This window comes from Phyllostomus hastatus, unplaced genomic scaffold (assembly GCF_019186645.2).
Source record: "Phyllostomus hastatus isolate PE091 unplaced genomic scaffold, TTU_PhHast_1.1 phas_contig_159, whole genome shotgun sequence".
NCBI classification, from domain to species: domain Eukaryota; kingdom Metazoa; phylum Chordata; class Mammalia; order Chiroptera; family Phyllostomidae; genus Phyllostomus; species Phyllostomus hastatus.
Window position 1 is genome coordinate 684,186 of NW_025333640.1, and position 24,237 is coordinate 708,422.

The 24,237-nt window shown below is 46.8% G+C and overlaps 1 protein-coding gene across 2 annotated transcripts in view; it reads right to left on the reverse strand.

Moving 5' to 3' along the window:
• Positions 1–3,773: 3,773 nt before the first annotated feature.
• Positions 3,774–24,237, reverse strand: part of VAV1 (vav guanine nucleotide exchange factor 1) — a 57,337-nt gene continuing 36,873 nt past the window's right edge. The window contains exons 15-27 of one of the 2 annotated variants that reach the window (XM_045831766.1): positions 23,867–23,976; positions 23,045–23,146; positions 22,728–22,825; positions 22,626–22,648; positions 22,407–22,452; positions 20,328–20,464; positions 19,925–19,990; positions 18,376–18,407; positions 12,167–12,283; positions 10,032–10,119; positions 7,025–7,139; positions 5,587–5,735; positions 3,774–4,081 (exon numbers count right to left, since the gene is read on the reverse strand). In XM_045831766.1, coding sequence (XP_045687722.1) covers positions 4,028–4,081; positions 5,587–5,735; positions 7,025–7,139; positions 10,032–10,119; positions 12,167–12,283; positions 18,376–18,407; positions 19,925–19,990; positions 20,328–20,464; positions 22,407–22,452; positions 22,626–22,648; positions 22,728–22,825; positions 23,045–23,146; positions 23,867–23,976 — 1,137 coding nt within the window. In that variant the 3' untranslated portion in view covers positions 3,774–4,027. Of the gene's footprint in view, positions 4,082–5,586; positions 5,739–7,024; positions 7,140–10,031; positions 10,120–12,166; positions 12,284–18,375; positions 18,408–19,924; positions 19,991–20,327; positions 20,465–22,406; positions 22,453–22,625; positions 22,649–22,727; positions 22,826–23,044; positions 23,147–23,866; positions 23,977–24,237 lie in introns of both variants that reach the window. The other variant, XM_045831765.1, reaches the window with a different exon arrangement.

Sequence of the window (24,237 nt, forward strand, 5' to 3'; positions counted from 1 at the left end):
CTGGGCCCTTCTGGTGCTGATTCCCAGGTGGTTGGGCTTGTGTACATTTTAGGACTCTGTGGGTCTCTCCAACAAACTCTCCTGCAAGGCTGGGAGTCTCTCCCTGCGCCTCAACCCACACAGGTGTTTTCAATCAGCGTTTTGAGGCTTTATTTCCCGGCGCTGGGACCCTGGGCTGCGTGGTCTGTCTCGCTACCCGGCTTCACCTGGTTTGTCTGTGTGTGAATGTGGGGCCACTAGGTCAGCCAGCTGCCCTGGCACCTCACTGGGTCTGCCAGCTGCTGCCTGCGCGCCCAGGTCCGTCAGCCACTGCCTTGTGCGCCGAGGTCCGCAAGCCACCGCTTTCTTTTTTCTTTTTTTGCTGCAACCCCTCTCTGCCAGGCGCTTGACTCCGCCTGGCCACCCAACTCTGCCCCTCCTACTGGACTGGATGAATGTGTCTAACTCCTTGGTTGTTGGACTACCATACAGTTCAGTTTTCTGTCAGTTTTGTTTGTCTGTTTGTTTGTTTCTAAATTTTTGTTGTCCTTAATTTGATTGTGCGAGGAGGCACAGTGTGTCTACCTATGCCTCCATCTTGGCTGGAAGTCTCAAGATTAATAAAATTTTAAATTGTAAAGCTTCTGCATGTGAAAAAGTCATAAACAAAGTTGAAAGGCAACGTTAAAAGTTAAGGACACTCACTTCAGGGACTATGCACTCCTCAAGTCCTCCCTGATCTGGTGCACATGGAGGAGATCAAGTCCAAGGGATCCAGACCTCAGCCACTGTCCCTTGCTTTGCCTCTCCCACACTGGGCTCCTCCTTCCGTTTTCTGTTGTTCCTCCGTGCCTCCAGCTGGTGGCGCAACTGCCCTGAGTAGAAACGGCCAAATCGTGCCTATAGACACTAACCTTCTCAGCACAGAGTCTGACTCTTCTTTGGATACCGGAATGCTGGCTCCCCGTGGGGAAGCTGGGAGTTCTCATCCCTAATATCCCGGGTATCTCCTCAAGGCAAGAGAGGGTGCCGTGGGAGAGGCTAAGGTGGGGAAGCTGGGGAACGAGGTGTATCCTTGAACGAGTTCCTGTTTGCCACATGTGGGTTGAGGATTATGTGACCCGACTGGTGGTCTTTTCCTTCAACTTCTTTACCTGTAAAACGGGAACTCTGGACTTCTCTCTAGTCGGAGGAAGTGCAGAGTGGTTTCTAGCCCATGTGGGGACCGCAGTCCTGCTCTACCCTTCCTCTCCCTCCCAACTGCCTTCTCACGCCTCCCTCTGGGTTTCTTCCTGTTGTCCCCACTCCTCAACAAGCCCTCCAGTGAAGTACTGTGCTAGGCTTTCGGGGAACATGGAGAAGGGCCCGTTCAGGTCTGCGCACCCTCCCAGCCCCACTCAGTCTGACCCCGCCCTCGAGGAGCCCGCAGACTAGCTCGGCCATGTTCCATGAATCTGTTCATAAAGGCAAAACAACAGACTGGGGGCCAAATAGTAACTCACCTGACTTCTACACGAGGGAACCCTCTGCACCCAGCGCAAAGAACAAGGTATCCCCACAGCGCACCGTGTTCAGCCTGTTTTGTTTCATGGCACAAGTAAACTAATTACTAAAACTCTGTGGCACACCAAAATATATTTTTCTGACAATCTGACAAAAAAACAGGTATAGCTTTGATTCAGTAACACCAGATGGCTATTGTGTTGGCTGTTGTCATTGTTTTGACACTCTAAAGGCAAGCAGGTCAGGGCCCCTGACTAAATAGTCAGGTGTTGCAGGTTTTAAAAAATCTCGTGGCACACCTGTTGAGAACTGCTTCTCTACACTCCCCCAACTCCATCCTCCCTCTGACTCCACCCTGGCCTCGTGAGGCCACGAGTGTGCATCCAGCAAGACTCTGGAATGAGGCCTCTGTTGAGCTCTCTGGGTGGTCCTTCCCTGCAGTTTGGGGTAAGGAGGGGGTGTCACTGAGCAGTGCAATGAGAGTGCCAACTGTCAAGCTGAAAGCATCAGGACCACTTTCTGGTGGCCAGACCTGGGCTCGTATAGATACACTTGCAAATAAACACACACACACTCCTTTTTCTGTCCTCTCCCTCCTCCCCTCCCCAAGCACGGAAGCAGGTATCAGCCTAGGAGGTAGGGGCACTACTGCCAAAGGTCAGGTAGGCAGTGCCTGCTTTGGCTTTAATTTGGGCCTACCTGCTTTGCAACATCTTGTCTGCAATGTTCATAAACATGTCTGTTCCAGTGGAAATCTGCCTGTATGTGAGTCTGTCCATCGACTTCACACATGGATGTCACCATCTGAGTGTGCTAGTCTTCAGGGGAGGGGAGGACACCCTCCTCCATCTGCCTCTCCATCTGTTTCAGGGTGCCTGTTGTGTGTGGAGGGGCACTGTTTTAGGTGTGTTTCTGTGCCTGCTGGAGATTGGTGGCACACGTGTGAATCTTCGTCACAGCTCTGAACCGTATGCATAAAGCTGGTTGGGTGATAAATTTTGTGTCTTTTGCCACAATTTAAAAAATGTAAGTCTTAACAAAATAGGCCAGGGTCCCCCGGGTGAAGGGGCAGAGTTGGGTGGGAAAGAAGGGTGCTAAACTCAGAGATGGGTATATCCCTGTATCCTACCAGCCCACCCCGTCTAACTGGCTTCAGGGTGACGTGAAGGAATGTTTCCTGGGATCCCAGGCTGTAGCAAGCTCCCCAGGGTTTCCCCACACCTCACACATGGTGGCACCCATTGTGGAGGGACGGCTGTGAAGGGGGAAGCCTGCAGTCTCTGTTCTTGCAGAGAGCGTAGCAGACTCTGTCGGCACCCCACTTGCAGCTCCCCAGCTCTGATGACGTACACGCAGGTCAGTGGCTCCAAAAACGCCTGTGGTTTTCCAGCTACCAGGCAAGGCACTGCCTGCCTATAAGCCTCTCTTAAGCAATGACTGATGGAAGCAGGGGAAGAACGACCCCAGCTCCCATGCCCTCCACTCCCAGGCACCTGCTGCACCGACTCCAGGGTCCCCAGCAGGACTGAGCCCTCATCGCCCACAGCTGTCACCTGCTCATTTGTGCTCTTGTATTTGCCCCTTCACTTCCTCATCTGCTTCACTCCCTTCTGGATGCTTTCTGGGACCACCTCACAGGTAAACTTTACCGCCCCCTCCCCCAAACTCAAATCCTTGTCTCAGGCTCTGCTCTGCAAAAGCCCAACCTAAGACAGTGACAATATAACTTACCATCCCAACCAGGACGCTTTGGAGAGTGAAAAGGATTGAGATTACTAACCACACCGGGGCAATAGCCAGGATCTAGAATCATCCCACCCAACAATTAAGGAAAAAACAGCCAGATGTCTTGGATATGCTCAGAGGGATGTGGAAGACCCAGAAGACCCCAGGTGAGGCAGATGCAACGACATCTCAGCAGATGGCAGGGCGACAGAAGATAACCACCAGGTCCCAGCAGCCTCCCCAACACCCCAGGGCCAAAGCCCCTGGGGTGTCAGCGTGATCCTGGGGAGAAATGACAAAGGACACCCAGAGCCAACTCAGATGAGGTGTCTACCACTCAGCAGAATCAGAGGGGCTCCAACCACTAACTGCGTTCTATTATAGAAAAAGCAAATGAGTTATGTTTCTGTGATCCAGAATCTGCTGCCTGGGGGTCCATTTCCTGGGGGTTAAGTGGCCGCAAAAGGTGGTAACGCTGAAAAGCAGGTTTTGGTGGGTGGGTTTGTCTGTGCCCCGGCACCCCTTCCCCTCCCTCCCCTTCCAGCACCTCTGAACAACACCAGTCCCTCCATCCATCATTTTATTCAAAGCCGTTGCCTCGAGCCCTGCCATCCCTAGGAGACCCAAGGGGAAATCAGTGTGTCATAAATTAACCACGCCAGGGCATCACCCCAGGAGACCGGGCAACTGGACGCAGGCCCTCCGCAGTCCATCTCGGATCCCCAGCCTGCTGGGACCTGTCACAGTCCCTGGCCACGCAGCCTGCCCGTCCTGGGATCACAGCCTGCAGTTCCTTGTCTTTCTGTCAGTACGCCAGCGCTCAGCAGTATTCCGAATAATCCTCCTCCACATAGTTAGAGGGGAACCAGCCAACCTGGGAAGAGGTGAGAAAGGAGTCAGGGCAGTCTCTACGCTGTTCCTCGACACCAGGCAGGTTTCCTCCCACCTCAGGGCCTTTGCACCTGCCGTACCTTCCACCCCTCAAAATATACCTCTCCAATACACACCCATCTGACACCTCCCAACTCCTGCAGTTTCTACTCTCATATCACCTTCTCAGTAAGGACTTCCCAGCCACCCTTTTAAAAGTGCAAACCCCACTCACCCCAACACTCCTTAGCCCCTTTCCACTTTAGTTTCTCCACACACTTATTGCCATTTATTTGATGGTACTGGTTATCATTTATGAGCTTGTTATCAGCTTCACACACACACACACACACACACACACTCTACAATGTGAGCTCCACAAGGCAGGGATTTTGTGTCTTATTCACCATTGAGTGCCCAGGGCTTAGAATAGTTCCTGACACACAGCAGATACTTAATATTTGTTGACAGGATGCATGGACGGATGAATGGATGGAATTATGGATGGATGGATGGAATGATGGATGGGTGGATGGATGCATGGATAAATGCATAGATGGATGGAATGATTGATGGATGGGTGGATGGATGGATGCATGGATGGATGTTTTACAGTTCAGACTTTCCTGAACACACCACAAGGCTCCCTAAAACCTAGTGGTCTTCTAATACACACTCCATGGTTTTTAACAAAACTTTTCACCTAAGCAATTATCTGGGTCACTTTTTCACATATGTTCCCCCTCAGTAGAATGTAAGTTCTTAACCCATTTCCTTGTCTTTATTCCATAATTATTTCTGAGAAACCATTACAAGTGAGGCAGTATTCTAGAGGCTAGGAATTCATCAACAGATGACATAAAGAAGACTCTCTGCCTTTGTAAGACAAAAATAAAAATCAGGCAGAAACATTTTTGAGAAATCTTGAGGTCTCTGCTGACAGTCTGAATTCAAGCAGGCAAAAGAATGCAAAAGGAACAAGTGGTTAATCCCAGCTCTACCTCTTCATGTATTCAATATCTATTGAGCACCTACTGTGTGCCAGGCCCTGTTCCAAGCACTGGTGATACTACAGAGAACAAGAGAGGCACAAAAGCCTCAATGATCAGCTTGCCCTACAATAAGGTGTCCTGACGTGCTCCTAGGGTGCATCAGGGGTCCCCCTGGGCTCTCATGCTGCCCTGTGATTCCCCATCGCAATTTTGACCACTCAGCATTGTAACTGCTTGGTCACAGGCTTGTCCTCTTCAGTAGACTGGGTGCCATGAGGGCAAGTGATTGTACTTTGCTCATTTTTGTCTCCTCAGCACCCAGCAGAATGCCTGGCACATAGTAGGTGCTCAAAAACTAACTGCAAATTGCACCAATGAATGAAATCCCTGTGCCCCTCCCTCCCCTGACCCAGGGAAGACCTCCACGTGAGCCACTCCCCACCTCCTCCAGCCCACAGTTCCAGCGCAGCACACCAAGGCCAGGTTGCCTGAGGTGCCACGCTCCGCCCTGACTCACCCGGCCGTAGATCTCCCCTCGCCACCAGCCTTGCTGCCCCTTCTTGTTAAGGATCTTGACAATGTCACCCTCCTTGAGGTTCAGCTCCGATCGGTCCCGGGCACAGAAGTCGTAGCGGACCTTAGCTGTGCCGAAATACTTGGTGCTCCCTGCTGTGTAGGGGAGAGCAGAGGTGGCAGGAAGGCCCGGGGCACATGCCGGCCCACCGTGCAGGGGCAGTGGGAGGACAGCGCTCTCAGGAGGGTGATGCCAGGATGAAGGGCCCATGCTTCTCCGTGCAGAGCGCTGGGCGCCCTGTGCTCTGAGGGGTCACAGTTGTGCTCCCCAAATCATGCTTGCAGCCCAGCCAGCACCCATATTTAGAGTACCATTTATAATTTTTAAAAATGGTTTGGATATATTTATAGTAAAAGAAACACAGGAATGATGTGGAAAAATTCACTCTAAGTTGCTAAATATTAATAATTTTAAGAAGGACCAAGAGTTGAAAAAAGAGAGGAAATGGGAGAAAGACAAGCAGTGGGGAAAAGAGACATAAAGAAAACTTTTCACAGTGTAGTACAAATGATACCGTAATTAATGTGTAGTATTTCTGCAAACATGCTAAGATTGAACACCATATCTATGCCAGGGCACATCAGTAATGTGCAGGCAGAGAGAAACATTTATTCGATTTGGTGAGTGACTAGCAGCAATTTTTGTCTTGGAGTCCTGATGTTATGTTGGTTTTGCTTTTTGAGTAATAAAACAGCTTAATAATAATTAATTTCTAATACCTCTTTAAAAAAAGTTTGGACATAAAAAATTCAGACACTACACAACTCATGAGATTTTCTGAAAATAGTATTTTAGAATGCACACCAGAAAAATGAAATTTGAAAAAGAAAAAGGAATTTTAAAAATAAAGAAAAACATGGAGACAAGAAATATAGTCTAAATAATTCTTGATACTGTATTTGCAAGTGAATGCATGAAAGGATTCCCAAAATACATGTCATAATTATTTTAAGTCACAGGAAACTATACTCAACACTGCAGATAATCCCATCAAACCCAGTGGTGAGATATACTAAGGGAAGCGGAAGTTAGGTGAACTGAAGGACTTGCCTTTTTGTAGGAGACGGCTGTAGATAGTAATTAATCCTTGATATCATCACAAAAATATAGGCTTAAAAGCTACAGGTGAGGATTGTTCTGGTCCCTGGTGTCCTCATCTTCCCAAATACAAAAAAATTACCCCGACCCACCTTCCAGGCAAGCAAACGAGAATGCCAACCACTGAAGAGCAAAGGAACAGACAAGAATAGAAAGGGTCCCTGGTGATTCACAGACACGACCTCTGCATGCCCACTGAAAGCAATGCCCATGGTATTCCCAAACTTCTCCTCCATGACGGGAAGGAGCCAGGGCTGCAGGTCCCCAGCCTGAGACATCCTACCTGCTGGTTTGCTGATGGTTCTCCTCTCAGGCTCCTTGAAGGGGAACTGTAGGGTAGTATCCAGTGACTTGAAGCAATCCTTTAGGGAATTCTGCTGGTAAAACTCCACCAGCTCCTGGACAGGAGACAGCAGGACAGATGCTATCCTAGCAGGCCAACCCAAAAAGGCAGACTTGGAAGGAGCCACATCCATCCCTCATGTCAAGCAGCCCCCACTTCTGGTCTCCCTCAAGGGATTCCTTGAATGCTCCTCATGATGGGAACCTCATTCCCTTTTTGCACAGCCAGGACCATTTTATGGGAAAGAGACCACATTGCCTAAAGCCAGTTCCTCTAATAACCAATTTGCTTCATGATAAATTTATACAACAATCTACTTGCCTAATGGCCAGCTCACCAAAAATCAAACCTACCTGCCTTCAGTGGGTGCCAGGGGCCTTATTTTTATAATTAATTATAATAGTAAATGCTATTAAGCACCTAACATGTGCTGGCCAGGACGCAACCACACATCATCAAAATGTCCTAATAATCATGAGAAGTGAATACGGTCATGGTACCCTCATTTTATAAAGAAACTGACTCACACAGAAGCCAAGTTCCTTGCCCCGGGTCCCACAGCTATAAAAGGGAGGGTCCAGAATTCAGCCCCAGGGGAGGCAGTAGAGCAGAGCAAGTAAGAGCTGGCTCCTGAAATATGACTGATCTGAATTTGAGTCCCATATTCATTGCACTCATGAACATTTATTACACAAACACTCAAGCTGAATCTAATAATAAGTAAACAACCAAGCAAGTCATAACTAAGTGACATTCTGTAAAACAAATGTTTGCATTTTAGAATTCTAGATTCTGAAGTTGCCAGTGTGGACCCTGAGAACAAAGATACCTACTAAGAAAGGCTCCTGGTAGCTAAATGGGCTCAAATTTTTTAAAAAATGATCTTAGCAACCATTTCTACACAGGGATCTCTTGCAAACTGCACTCAGGGAGAAGCCCTCACTAAACTACCTGCCTCTGCACTGAACTGCCTGCCTGTACAGTGTTTCTGCCATCTGAGCCAGTGCTTATAAAGGAATTCCTGGACTCCTATTTCAACCAATAAGACTGAGGCTTTTCCCATCCAGTCAGATCTGTGCAGGTCTGCCCAACCAGAGCAGCTCTATCCTGACCAATCAGGACAGTGCCTTTTGAACCAATCAAAGTGTGAGAATCAGGAGCCCTCACTTACATGAGGACAGACCAATCAGGGGCTAGGGATGAGGCTCTGTCTATATAAGCCTGCTCCCCAGTGCCTCTGGGAGTATATTTTCCTATTTCAACAAGATTGAAGGGTACATTGCTCTGGCAGAACTGAAACCCTGGAGATGGGCTTGGAGCAGAGCAGAGCTGTTAGCCAGAGAGGGACCTAGTCTGTGGCCTCTTGGTCCCAGGGTTACCATACAGCCATGCTGTTTATCCAGCTATACTATTCCTGTTGGTGTTGCATTACCACCAAGGACCATCAGTTGACACCAGTATCACGAAAGACCAAAAATAAAGAAAGGACTGGGGAACTATGGCAAACTAAAAGAGAGGAAGGAGATAAAAACTGAATGTAATGTGTAATCTGTGATTATAACCTAGGAGGAAAAACAGTTATAAAAGACATAACCAGAGCAATCAAAAAGTTTAGAAAATGGAATGTATACTAGATAATAATTTTGCATCAGTGTTCAACTTCCTGAGTGTGATGATAATAGTGTGGTGAGGTATGAGTGTGTCTCGGCTCTTCAGATACTCAGGCCAAAGTATCTGTGGGTGAAGGACCTTGATATCCGCAAGTTACTCTTAAGTAAAGTTCAGAATAAATGTGAATGTGTGTGTGTACAAAGAGAAAGCAAAACAGAATATTAACAATAAGTGTAGGTGAAAGGCTTACAGATGTCCATTACATTTTTCCAATCACTTTCCAGAAATTTTCTCAGAAATAAAAAATGGAAGTGGGTGGAATTTTTAAGAATAAAAAGTTGGGAGAAAAACATTGGTGGAATAAATTAACACTCCCTAACCCTCTGGCAGGGTGGGGGGGGCAGGGGGGAGGGGGGCAGCGGTCCCTGTAAGGATGAAGTGAAATCTGAGATACCCCTCTCCAAAAAAATGGCAGGTATGTGCATGATTCTGGATTTTCTCGATTTCGAGAATCCACAGACCATGGGTAAGATTCATGTGCCTTAAACCAATGGGCTAAAATGCCTAACTGACAGTCCAAAGCTACAGGCCTCCAAACAGAAACAATACCACTTGAAAGGCATCAGAATTCTCAGATGATCATTAAACAGATTAGGAAGGGCTAAGTCTTCAAGTCAGAGAAACGAGGACTCTGCTCTTCTGTGACACTAGATGAGATCGAAACCTGTTTCCCCCAAAGGCAAGGACCTACATCCAGGATTACTGTATCCAGCAAAGCTATCATTTAGAATGGGAGGGCAGATAAAGTGATTCACGGATAAGGTCAAGTTAAAGGAGTTCACCATCACCAAGCCTTTATTATATGAAATGTTAAAGAGACTTATCTAAGAAAAAGAAGATCAGAAATACAAACAGTAAAATGACAACAAACTCACAACTATCAACAACCAAACCTAAAAAAACAGAAACAGAAACTAAGCAAACAACTAAAACAGGAGCAGGATCACAGAAATGGAGATCACAAGGAGGGTTATCAGTGGGGAGGGGCAGGCAGAGAGGGGGAAAAGGATCAGGCAATAAGAAGTACTCAGTAAGTACTCTATAAACGCTCTCTGTTGTTACTTATTCTTATTCTTATTCTTATTCTTATTATCACCACCACTACATCATCATTGGTCATTAGGGTGTTGAATTTAAGGCCCATTGATGCAGAGTGCCCTTGGAGGGGCCACTGTGCGTATGGATGGATAAGCAGGAGGCAGTCCCAAGATGGCGCTTCAGGGAGGGTCCTGCCTGAATCCTGGGAGGCCGGAGTTAGGGGAAGACTGGCCCTTACCGTCAGCCCTCGGAAAGCCTTCTTTTCTGTGATCCGGTATAGTCCTTCTGCCGTCATGATTTTAATGTGTTTGACTTCAACATTATACCTGGATGCAGTGAGAGAGAGGGTCAGATGGTCATTGAGCCCTGAAGCTGGGGACCCAGGCTACACCCCAACCATGGAAAAAGCAATCTTGGCCACTTCAGGGAGAGGCCACTGGGCCCAGGGGCTGAAGCTACCTCCTACTGTCCCTTCCCTGCTCTCAGCCTACACTTCTTCACTTCTTCCCTTAAGGCTTCAGATCTTCTTGGACAATAGGAATGATCTTTCTGGACTCACAGGGTTGTTGAGAAGTCAGAGGGACCTTGTAAAGAAAGGGATGTTCTAGAGCAGCAATTTTCAACCACAAGAGGCACACTGGCGGGCCGTGAGATTTTTTAAAACATGTGACACTTGACTGTTGAGTCAGGGGCACTCAAACTTTTCCCTTAAAATGCCAAGTAAAAAAATGACAACAGCCACCATGACAATAGCTGTCCATGTGAATGAATCAAAATTAGACCTATTTTTTGTCAGATGGTCAAAAGATACAATTTTTGGTGTGCTGCAGAATTTTAGTAATTAGCTTATGTGCACCATGAGATGCAAGAGGCTGAAACCCGCTGTTCTACAGTAGACGGGACGAGCCCACACTGTCACCAACACAGTGGACCACAGGGACATCAGAACGGGGAAAAGATGGTCACGTCTGCCAGGATGGAGAACTAGAAAACTAAACCTCCTGCTGCTACAGAAAACCCCTGGAAATGCTGAGGAGAAAAGTGCTGAGTCCTCAAAAAACAAAGTAAGGGAAATGCCCAGATGCCAAAAATAAGGACAAAACTAAAAACTAAGCAGTAAGTATGAACCGCCACCCTAAGGAGTTTGCTGACTTTGGCAACCAAGAAGCTTCTGTCCCCAAGTTCACAGAGACAAGAGAAGAGTTACCTCTAAGGTGGAGAGTTGGCCTGAGACCCACCCACACCCAATAGGGCTGGGCTGCCAAAAAGCTACGCCTGCAGAAAAAGAGGTGGGCTAGAAGAACACCACCCATCAGCACAGCCCGGGACAATGAAACGCTTGTCTGTCTCAGCCCCAAAACAGAAAGTCACCCTTGCAAATTCATAACCTCAGTCTGCCCTTATGTAGGTTTGGGGTGTCAACCAAGGCGAGGGTCAGGCTGTAATAAAGAACAAAAGGCATTTATCCGGGCAAAAAGTTGCAGCCCTGGAAACACAGATTATTCAGGTATCAACCAAAAATTGTGCTCCAGGGGAGAATGAAGAAAGGCAGGGTCTGTAAAGGAAAAAACCCCAAAGCGTAATTCTTTCTTTCCTGCAAATGAAGGACCGAGGGCTAGGATACCAGGACTCCCTGAGTTTAAGCATGCAACCTGAGGGGGTGAAAACTACAAGGAGGAGGGCAGGTGCACATGTGTGCAGGTAGAGCTGTTGTGCCAGGACGTTCGTGGCTCGCTCGGGCTGAGTGGAGCAGCAGGCCGGCCGCTGAACAGCAGCTCTGAGACCGAGGCCCGAGTGGTGCCGAGGCCCCACTTCCCCAAGAGCCTCCCGACTCTATTTGGAGTGAATCTCCCAGCAGTGCTTGTTCCATTTTATTTCTCCATTGTCAGAGGTTTGAACTAAAACCATCTGTGTGATCTGGGAAACTAAGGAATTAACCTAAAACTTTTTTTAACTAAAAAAGAAATTAACCTGCTGGTGAGTCCCACAGAAACACATGCAAACTCTCTGGAGACCCAGGCAGCAAAAGATTCGCACAAGGGAAGCCCCGCTGGAGGTGCCAGACTAACTTAGGAAACCTGGGAGGAAATGAGGCACCGTGAGCAGGAGGCTGCACTCAGCAACCAGGGAAGCTTGAGAGACATTCTGGTTCCGGTGATGTTCTGCTCTTCCTAGGGCAACACCTTTTGGAGGCTCCCTAGGAAGCCTCTCTCTTTCTTGTAGGGTGTCAGTCATTTACAGGAAATAATTTTTTTAAAGCGCCCAGGACCCCAGGGGTTAGTTAAAGGTGGCTCTTGTGACTACATCCCCTTCCCGCCAGGCACCTCAGTCACACAGGTCACAGGGGAGGCAGGCCAGGGAGGGAGGAGTTACTTAATGCTGATGGCATATTCCGCTGCGTCCTTCACCCTCTGCCGCACCAAGAACGTCCCGTCTGAGCGGTTGGTGAGGATGCTTTCTGCTCCAGCCCGCTCCATGGGGCCCGCGTACCTGCCAAGACACACCAAGGAGAGAGGTCCACACAGCCCCCATGCCTGACCCTCCATATGGAGCCACTTTTTCTCCTACGCCTTGTGATCTTTTTTTAAGTTGCTGACAACCTGGGTCAGCAGCACTTAGACACCAACAGAAGCCCCGAGGAGGCAATGACCAGAGTCCAGAAGTGGGATTTTAAACAGGGGGCCAAAAACTCAGCCATCAAAATAAATAATAAGTAGTATTTCACATTGTTGAAAGAAATTGAAGAAGCCACAAAGAAATGGATACTCCGTGTTCATGAATTAGAAGACTCAGTTAAAATGGCCACATTACTTAAAGCAATATACAGATTTAATGTAATCCTCATGAAAATTGCAATGACATTTTTTTCAAAGAAATAGAACAAAAAATTATCAGATTTGTATAGAACTGCAAAAGCCCAAATTGCCTAAGCAATCCTGAGAAAAAAGGACAAAGCCAGAGGTATCGGCCTCCCTGGCTGCAAAATATACTACAAAGCTACAATAATCAAAACAGTATGGTACTGACCAAAAAAGACACACAGACCAATGGAACAAAATTGAGAGCCCAGAAATAAACCCACATGTATATGAGCAACTAATTTTTGACAAAGGAGCCAAAAACATACAACAGAGAAAAGTAAGCCACTTCGGTGATGGTGTCAGGAAAATGGGAAAGCTGCAAGCGAAAGAATGAAGCTGAACTGCTGTCTGAGAACACACACAAGAATTACCTCTGAGTGGGCTGAAGACTGAAATGGAAGGCCTAAAACAATGAAAGCACAGAGATGAAAACATATGTCCTAAACTTAATGGAATTTGGTCTCAGAGAAGATTTTATGAACTCAACCCTAAAGGAAAGGGAAGTAAAAGCAAAAATAAATGAATGGGACTACATCAAACTAAAAAGTTTCTGCACACAAAAGAAACCATCAACAAAAGAAAAAGGCAACCAACCGAATGGGAGATATTTGCAAACAATACCTCTGATGAGGACCTAATACGCAAAAAATATATAGAATTCCTACAACTCAACAACAACAAAGAACAATCTTATTTTAAAAATGGGCAGAGAGCCTGAATAGACATTTTTCCCAAGAAGACATAAATGGCCAACAGATCCAGGAAAAGTTGTTCAACTTCACTAGCTATAAAGGAAATGCAAATCAAAACCACAAAGGGTATCACCTCACACCTGTTAGAGGGGCTTTTATCAACCCCAGAAGGAATAACAAGCGTTGGGGAGGATGTGGAGAAGAGGGAATCTTTGCGCACTGCTGGTGGGAACGTAAATTGGTGCAGCCAGTATGAAAACAGTATGGAAGCTCCTCAAAAAATTGAGAATGGAGCTGCCATGTGACCCAGCAATCCCTCTTCTGGGTACCTATTCAAAACATTTGAAAACACTTATTCATAAAGATATATCTACCCCTATTCACACTGAAGTACTGTTCACACTGGCCAAGGCATGGAAACAACCGAAGTGCTGTTCAGTGGATGAATAAATAGAGAAGATGAGGGACATATATGCAGTGCAATACTACTCGGTTGTAATAAAGGATGAAATACTGCCACTTGTGACAGCGTGGATGGATCCTGAGAGTAATCATGCTAAGGGAAATTAGTCAGATGAAAAAGGACAAGAAACATGTGATTTCACTCATACGTGGCATATGAAACAGACAGCAGCAGATGAACAAACAAAACAAAAAGCAAAGTCCTAGACACAGACAACAGTACGGTGGTCACCAGAGGGGCAGGGGTTGGGAGGGAGGCTGGAGAGGGTAAAGGGGGTGAAATATATGGTGATGGAGGGAGGCTACACTTTCAGTGGTGAGCACACAACACAATATACAGATGACGTATCACAGAATTATACACATGAAATTAATGTGATTAACCAAGGTCACTCCAATGATTCAATTTTAAAAAGTAGCATTTTAACACAATGTTTATAAAGATCACGATGACCACAAAAGCAGTCATGAAAAGGAGCAAAGCTCTGACACCCGCCACAACATGGATGAGCCTCAAGCATATGGTGCTGAGAGCAGCCAGACACAGAAGGCCACACCATGTGTGGCTCCACGTATGGGGCACATCCAGGACAGGCAACTCCAGAGACAGGAAGCAGGTGAGTGGTTGCCAGGGGCTGGGGCAGGAATGGGGGTGACCACTAATGGGGATGAGCTTTCTTTTTCGGGTGATGCAGATGTTTTTGAGCAACATAAAAGTAATGGTGCACATCACTGTGAATGTATTAAATGCCACTGACCATGATTGTCAGTATGAATATATTTATGTTGTAAATGTAAGTATGTAATAAATATGTTAATTATAAATTATATATAATTATAAATAGTATATACATGCAAATATGAATATATTTTCTATAAATGTGATTATGTAACATAAATATTAGATACATAATTGTAGATGATGTATAAATATGAATATGAATATATGCTATGTAAATGTAAATATATAGCATGTATATATAAGTATGCAATACACATGTAAATATTAATAAAAATTGCACTTAAAATGGTTAATTTTGTTATGTGAATTTCAACTCAATTTAAAAAAATGAATGCACCCTGGCTGGTGTGGCTCAGTGGATTGAGTGCCTGCCTGCGAACCAAAGGGTCGCATACCTGGGTTGCAGGACAGGTGCCCAGTAGGGGGCGCATAAGAGGCAACCACACATTGGTGTTTCTCTCCCTCTCTTTTTCCTTCCCATTCCCTCTCTAAAAATGAATAAATTAAAATCTTAAAAAAAATAAAAATAAATAACTTCCAGCCAAGATGGAAGCATAGGTAGATAGACTTTGCCTCTTCACACAACCAAAAGAAGAACGACAAATTTAAAAACAAAAAATATCCAAAGCTGCCAGAGAACTGAACTGTATGGAAGTCCAACAACCAAGGAATTAAAAAGAAACATTCATCCAGACTGACAGGAGGGGTGGAGATGGGCAGCCAGGATAGAAAGGAGTAGTGGCAAGGCGGTGGCTGGAGGATCAAGGTGGGTGAGGTGGCAGTTGGCAGACTGGGCAGTCCCACATTTGCATGTGGATAAACCAGGAGGAATAACTGGGGAACAAGACAGACCATACAACCCAGGGTTCCAGCACAGGGAAATAAAGCCTCAAAACCTCTGACCAGAAAAACCTGTGGAGGTTGAGGCAGCAGGAGAAACTCATAGCCTCATAGGAGAGTTTGTTGGAGAGACCCACAGGGTCCGAGAACATACACAAACCCACCCACCTGGGAATCAGCACCAGACGGGTCCAATTTGCTTGTGGGTAGCAGGGAAGTGACTGAAAGCCGTTGGAGAGCTAAGCAAGTGGCACTATTCCCTCTTGGATCTCTCCTTCACATACAGCATCACAATGCAGCAATGTAGGTGGTCCCACCCTGGTGAATACCTAAAGCTCCACCCCTTACTATGTAACAGGTGCTTTGAGACAAAAAAAAATAAAAATAAAAAAAGGCTGAAATGAAAAACAGATCAAAGCTCCAGAAAAAATACAATTAAGTGATAAAGAGATAGCCAATCTATCTGATGCACAGTTCAAAACACTAGTAATCAGGATGTTCACAGAACTGGTTGAGTATGGTTGCAAAATACAGGAAAAAGTAAAGGCTATGGAAAGTGAAATAAAGAAAAAATGTACAGGGAACCAACATTGAAGGGAAGGAAAGTGGAACTCAAATCAATGGTTTGGAGCAGAAGGAAGAAAGAAGCATTCAAACAGAACAGAATGAAGAAATGAGAATTCAAAAAAATTGAGGAGAGGCTTAGGAATCTCCAGGACAACTTTAAATGTTCCAACATCCAAATCACAGGGGTGCCAGAAGGAGAAGAGGAAGAGGAAGAAATTGAAAACTTATTTGAATAAATAATGAAGGAGAACTTCCCCATTCTGGCAAAGGAAATAGTGTTCCAGGAAGTCCAGAAAACTCAGTCCCAAAGAAGTTGGACCCAAGGAAGCATACACCAAGGCACATCATAATGACATTACCCAAGATTAAAGATAAGGAGAGAATCTTAAAAGCAGCAATAGTTACCAACAAAGAAGTTTCCATAAGACTATCAGCTGATTTCTAAAAAGGGACCTTGCGGCGGGGAAAAAGGGGCTGGAAAGAAGTTTTCAAAGTCATGAAAGGCAAGGACCTACATCAAAGATTGCTATCCAGCAAAGCTATCATTTAGAATGGAAGGGCAGATAAAGTGCTTCCCAGATAAGGTCAAGTTAAAGGAGTTCATCATCACCAAGCCCTTATTATATGAAATGTTAAAGGGACTTATTTAAGAAAAAGAAGAAGATCAAAAATATGAACAATAAAATGACAACAAACTCACAACTATCAACAACCATCCTAAAAAAAAGAGAAAAGCCAAAATGAACTAAGCAAATAACTAGAACAGGAACAGAATCACGCAAATGGAGATCACATGGAGGGTTATCAGTGGGGAGGGAGTGGGGGAGAATGGGGGAAAAGGTACAGGGAATAAGAAGCATAAACAGTAGGTACAAAATAGACAGGGGGAGGTTAAGAATAGCATGGAAAATGGAGAAGCCAAAGACCTTATATGTACAACCCACGGACATGAACTAAGGTGGGGAAATGTGGGTGGGAGGGTGGTGCAGGGTGGAGGGGAAAAAGGGGGAGGAAAAAAATGGGACAACTGTAACAGCATAATCAATAAAATACATTTAAAATAATAAAAAAATAAAAATAAATGAATGCAAAAATATCCATGATGAAGAAAATGTTAAAATTTTAAACAAAGACAAGATCTGATTCTGCACTTGCTTGATTCAACACAATGCACCTGTTCCTACGCCCAGCCCTGTCACATTGTCTTTATTTAGAATTTTGATGTTTTGCTCATTGTGGATATTTTTTGCCTCATTTTTGATCTTTTAAAATATTGCATTAAAATGGTGTGGATTTCAATGCCTGAGTTTTTGGCACCTCCTTAAGTTTTGCACCCACAGCGAATGCCTCCCTCTCCTCACCGCCTGGCGGCCCTGGCAACCACTTCCCGGCAGGGGAGGGCACAGCGAGCACAGCCCGGAGGGACTGTGGTTTGAATCCTGGCTTTGCCACTTAGTTGCTCTGTGACCTCAAGAGCTGGTTTTTCCACTCTGAGCCCCAATTTCCTCTTCTAAAAGGAGGGTGATAAGGATTTGACAAATGGCGATAATGCAGTTGAAGCATCTCATATGTGAAAACAAGGATGTTATATGCCAGTTGCATTATTATGACTTGCATTATTATGACATCCAGCCAGGTTGTGGAGTCAGGCCAACCTGGGCTGGAATCCCATCTCTCTCACTTCCTTGCTGTGTGACACTGAAGAAATCACTTCACTTGATGTAACACGGTGTTACATCAAGTCTAAGATGCCAACGGTTATAAAGTGCACCATTCTTTTACAGGCCATCACAGAACACATATCACTACCCATAAGATTAGGCAAAGAATGAGACTCATCAATTGTAAAAGATGTTAAAATGTGTGTGGAGAGGATACAAACACTTCAGGATTGATGAAATGTGACCAGGAGAGCTCATGGTAATAACAACAAATAATCAAGTGCTTATTGGGTGCCAGTTATGAAGCTTCATGACGATCCTGAAGGAAATAATGGTATTAATCCATTTTCCAGAGAGGAACACTGAAGCACAGAGAAGCTGACTTACCAGCTCAAGGTCACACAGCTGGGAAATGTTGGAGTTGGCATTTGAACCCAGGCCAGTGGACTCCAGAAGCAACACTGTAAACCTCCACCCCTCACTGTTCTGTATGCAGTAGGTGCTCGGGAAGTATGGGGACCACCGTTACCATGGCCACCCTCATTTTTCTGTCAGTGAGACCACATCTTCTATAGTTTGGGGCCCTCTTCTGTCTGCTCTGTCCTCAGCAGCCCTGATGTGGGGCTGGGCCTGGCCATCAATGCCCAGGGTTCAAAGGATAGATAATGGATTGGTGTGGAGGCCCCTCCCATGGCCAGCGCAGGTACCCACCCCAGAGGGACCCCAACCTGAAAGTAAGAAAGGTGGCTCTACTCACCAGAGATGAACGGACAGGTCCTGAGGAGGGCCCTGGGGACACAGAGACAAAGGCTTAGGGCATAGAGCCCAGCTTGGCAACAGACCACAGGGGACTGCATCCATCCACCCACCCACCCATCCACTCCACTGTCATTTACTGAGTGCCTATCACATGCCCAGCACTGGGTTTCCACTGAGAAGGCAGTCCCAGCATCTAGCGGGAGAGGCTGGCCCCGATCAAACAGATCAGGGATTGTCCAAACAGCTAAGAAAGGTTTTTACATTTTTTTAATGGTTGACAAAAGTATTTAAAAGACTAATACTTTCTGGAATGTGAAGATAATATGAAATTCGTAAGGCAGGGACCCTAAGTTTGATTTTATTAGAAATGGTCATGTCCCTCATTTACAGCTCAGGAAACGTTTGCCAGTCCCTGACCTAAATAAACGTAAGCGGGTACACTTCTCCCACCTCAGGTCCATGCGGAGGGCCACCCCCACAGAGAGACGATGAGAGAGGGGGACAGTGAGAGAAAGGGGAGAGAGAGGGAGGGACACAAGGAGAGGAAGAGAGAATGAGAGAGACAAGGAAAGAGACGATGAGGGGAATGAGAAAGAGGACAAAGAGAGAAAGAAAAAGGAAGGAAGGAAAGAAGGAGAAAGGGAGAGAGGTGAGGGAGGCAAAGAAAGAAAATGAAAGAGAAAGGGACTTGGTGAAGATATGGATAAATGGGAACTCTAATTGCAGTACTGGCAGGCTTGAAAATGGTACAGCCTCTCTGGAAGATAGATGGCAGTTCCTCAAAAAGATAAAAAATAGAATCACTATATGACACAGCAATTCCTCTTCTGGGTATATAGACCCAAAAGAATTGAAAACAGGGACTCAAATAGGTATCTGTACACCCGTATACATGGCAGCATTATTCACAGTAGCCAAAAGGTAGAAATAGCCCTGGCTGGTGTGGCTCAGTGGATTGAGTGCTGGCCTGTGAACCAAAGGGTGACTGGTTCAATTCCCAGTCAGGGCACATGCCTGGGTTGCAGGCCAGGTCCCTGGTGGGGGACACATGAGAGGCGACCACACATTGATGTTTCTCTCCCTCTCTTTCTCCCTCCCTTCCCCTCTGTCTAAAATTAAGTAAAGAAACTTTTTTTAAGTGGGAACAACCCAGGTATCTAACCACGAATGAGCGGTTAAACACAATGTGGTCAATCAGATAATGGAATATTAATCAGCCTTAAAAAGGAAGGAAATTCTGACACACGCTGCAGCGTGGATGAGCCTTGGAAACATCATACTCAGTGAGAGAAGCCAGACCCAAAAGGGTGGGTGCTGTGTGATTCCACTCACGCAAGGCTCCTACAGGAGACAGAAAGTAGACAGTGGGGGCCAGGGGCTGGGGGAGGGAAGTGGGGAGTCAGGGTGTAATGGGGGCAGAGGTCATCAGAACCTTGAGTTTCAGAATGACCTGCCACGATGGGCAGCCCCTCCCTATCTCAGGAGCCTCCCCAAGCCTGCCTGCCCCCTCAGACCCCCCTCGGGACTCCCGGACTTGAGGCACTCACATGCACGTAGGGCTTGACCCTGTTACAGGGAAACCAGCCAACTTCATTGGTAGCTGTATTCCGGCCCTAAAAAGCCAGGAGGGACAAACATGGAGAGAGGTTACAGGCATCTGCTCCCGTGTGTGTGTCCACTTTTCTACCTAATGGCCGCTCTGGCTGCCATCTCTGTCTCTATGGCCAAAGACGTGCCAAGCAGTATCAGCTTCCTGGGAAAACAGCCAGCTTGGAAGGGCCAGGCCAGCCCCAGAAATGTCCACCCATAGCCCCCTCCCCAGGCACCTCCTCCAGACCAGCCTGCCCTCGCCGGGGCCCAGTGGGGCCATAACCCCACTTCGCAGGGTCACCTACACCCGTGACCCGCACTCGGGTCCTTCTCCGTCACTCCCACGGCCCCAGCCCGTACCTCCCACCAGTTCTGTTCTGCCTCGGCCTTGGTGAGCTCCACGATGTCTCCAGGGTTGAGCCGTAGAAAAGGGCCAATGGCTCCCGGGGGAGGAGGAATCCCATAGTACTCCTGGCAGACCTCCATCTTGGGCAGCCCTGGAGGGGAGGAAAAAACTGCCATCTGTCTCCACAGTGGACGTGTGTGGTACCCAGGGATTTTGGAACCTGAGTCTCACCACTCACCGGGATAGTAAAAGTTAAAAAGACTGACAAGTGGTGGCCAGGATGGCGAGCACCTGGGCCTCTCTTACAGTGCTGGTGGGAATCCACTTTGGAAAACTGTTTGGCAGTGTCTACTAAAACTAAACAGATGTCTACCTGGTGACCCAGCAGTTTCCCAAGAGAAATGAAAACACACGTCCACTGAAAGTCATAACAAAAATGTTCACAGCTGCCTTGTCCCCAAAAGCCAAAAACTGGCAACAAACCAAATGCCCTCAATAAAATGGATACACAGAGTATGATATAATCACACGATGGAATACTACACAGCAATGAAAAGGAACAAGCTATTGCTACAAGCAACCACATCAATGAATTTCACCAACACTGTGTGGAATAAAAGAAGCCAGATGCAGGAAGAGTATACACTTTATGATTTCACTTTAATGAAGTTCAAGGACAAGCAAAACTAATCTGTGGTGACAGCGTCAGACAGTGGCTCCCTCTGGGAGTAGGTGGGCACTGACTACCAGTGCTGTCCCATCAAACTTCCTGTGATGAAGAAAATGTACCGTAATCTGTGCTATAACCACTGGCCACTGAGTACTTGAAAGATGGCTAGTGTGACTGAGTAAAAGAATTTTTAAGGTTATTTAAATTAATTCCTATTTATATTGGACAGTGCAGGTCTAGGGTGATAGTAATGTTCTATACCTTGATCTGAGTGTTGGTCACATGGGTGGAAATTCATTGATCCGTATACAGTTGTGATTAGTCACTTTGTATACCTTGCAATATATGTTTTCTATTTCAGTAAGAGTGTATATGTGATTGACGTATATGAGCATGTGATTGCATGCATAATGGACACACACACTCTCGTACATATGGAGTTGCATCAATGTAAGCAGGTAAATGGACATGAAATCTGTGTCTTTACACTGGCTCTGTAGGACTGTCAGCAAAGGCTTTGTTTCTCTCAGCCACTCCAAACCGTCCCCACGTCTTCCACAGCATTTCACCCTCTGCCTCCTAGCCCTGGCACATGCACTCCCCTTGCCTGGAACCCCCCTGCCCTCCCCTTCACCTAACTCCTCCTCACCCCACAAGTGTCCACTTAAACATCTCCACCTCTGAGAAGCCTTCCCTAAAGGCTCAGATGCATTGGGTCCCCCAATTTTATGCTCCAGAAAAGCCTGTAATTTACCCCCCGTAACTATAACGGCTTAACCAAAGTCTGTCTCCCACCAACAGCCTGGGATTTGGGAGGGCGAGAAGCACAACCCTTTAGTTAATATTTGCCCCGAATGAGCCAATAGATGCTGAATAAAAGTCACCCATCACTGCTGTGATTCCACAAAAACCAGTGACTTGTGAATGACTCCCACCTCCTCTCTCTGTCACTGAACTAAAAAGAATTCTGGCTTGGCCAAACTGCCTCCCGTCCCCCGTCCTCCGAGCGGAGGACACTCGGCTGGCACCACCGCATCACAGCGAGATTTCATGGCACAGAATCAGTAGAAGAGGGGATGAGAAGAACTATACAGGTGTGCTAGTCGGCTAAGACTGCGGCAGTTTGTCAGCAAGAGACAAAAAAGAGGCAGTGAATGAGAAAGGTGGATGGCAGGGCAAGGAGATCTTAACAAGGATTGCTGCGTTCCATGCATTCCCTTCACAGTGTTTGAACAAAGCAGGTAAAGAATTTGAGTTCATTATTTTTACATTCCGTTCGGGTTTCTAGGACGGACACAAATGCTTTATCAGCAGGACATTATGTGGTCATTGATACAAATGTTGAGATCTGTCCCTGGGCCAGCATCCACGAAACAAAGACCAGATTTCCTCCTGCCCCACACAGCGCCCCCTGCTGACTCACCCAGCTCATTCCTCTTTTTGTCCTGAGGCCGGCGATGTAGCCTATCCTGGAGGGAGACACCGAGAAAGCCAGCATGGCTACCTGTGCCCAACCTGGGCACTCCTCAGCCCGTCTGAGCACCCAGCAAAGGGCCATGCCCCCTGCAGGGGTCTCCCAGGGCCTCCCGTCATTACCCACCCCCCATGATTTCCAGGCACAGAAAGAAGTATGGAGTCTTACCTTCTTCATAGTTCCAGAAAAATCTATGGGAGGGAAAAGGAAAGTTAGGAGGAAATGCCCCTCACAGAACCAAGCCCACCTCCGCCCTCTCTCCCATGGTACCTTGCCCATGGCGGCCACAGGGAGGGACTCTCCCCAGACACTCTTTGTGTGCAGGTGCCCGGCACCGGTGACAGCGGTAGCCCTGATAGAAAGTTCCTCTGGCGTGCAGAGGGTGAGATAAAGGAGAGTCAGTGACATTGATGGATGCAGCCAATCATTTCACCAACAAAGTGAAGGGCTGGGCTCTCTCAGAACAGGAGAGAGATGGAGACACTAAAGATCCAAGGAGAGCCTCCCACTGCCCAGCTGCAGGACCCCATTAAAAGAGAACGTGCTGACCGTGCCCAGGACCCAGGCCCGTCCTCCCAGACTCCCACCTCAGCAGCATCTGGCAAGCCTTGCAGGACGTCGTCTCCTCGAAGGAGAACATCTGGAAGTCATGCCCGTTGGCTGTGGCATTCTCAGGGTAGATGTTGGAGCTGGAGAGGGAAGATAATTTCATGCAATGGATTAGTATTTGACCATGAAAAGGAATAAAATGCTCATGCATGTTGCAACTTGGATGGATCAGTAATTTCTTCCTTTTCATGGCTGGTACCATTCCATTGCATGGATATATCAAATTGTGTGTATCCTTTCACCCACAGATGGACATTTGAGTTGCTGCCACTTTTTGGCCATTGTGAGCACTTTTTGCCAGTGTTGCTATGACAGGAGAGGAGTCAGAAAGCAGATAAGTGGTTGCCAGAGACAAGGAGGGGAAGTGGGGAGTAACTGCTTCATGGGTACAGAGTCTCCTTTTGCAGGGGCGGGTGTGAATATGTTTTGGAAGTAGAGGTCATGGTTGCAGAACAATGTGATGTCCTAAATGCCACTGAAATGTATACTTTAAATTGGCTAAATTTTTGCTATGTGAATTTCACTTCAAGGGGAAGAACCAAACAGAGGAGGAAGAGGAGGAAGAGGAGGGAAAAGTTCTAACTGGTAACCCAAGCTTGCATAGCACCTTGGCATTCTGGTGATGCAGACAGCCTTAAGTCTGTCTCTTGCATTTCCCAGATGATGAAACTGAGGTTCAGAGTGGTCCCACAGAATGTCGAAGCACATGTGAGACTACCGCACAGAACTGCCTCCCAGTCCCTGCACCCATGTGACAGAGTCCTCTGAAAATATAAATATGGAGGAGGAGGGAGTCTCACATGGCCATCTCGAACTGTTCCATCCACTTCTTCTTCAGTTCTCGTGTCTTGAAGAACAGTTCATAGCCCTGAGCACCTTGGTCCTCAATCAGGAGAAACATGTGAGTCCACTGCAGAGAAGCAGGGTCCAGAATGAAGGTACCCACCCTGCAGAGGGTGGGGCCACATGCCCACTAACCCCTGTCCCTATAAGGAGAAAACGGTGGGGCCACTAACAGCCTCTCTGCCCCCAGGAGAATCATGCACTCACTACGTAAAGGGTTACCCAGGACAACCAAATACACGTCCATAAATCTAAAACCACACACACACAGGCATTCATTCCAAAGGCCAAGTGGAGTGTCTCAAGCACTGAGGCTTCCCAGCAAGGG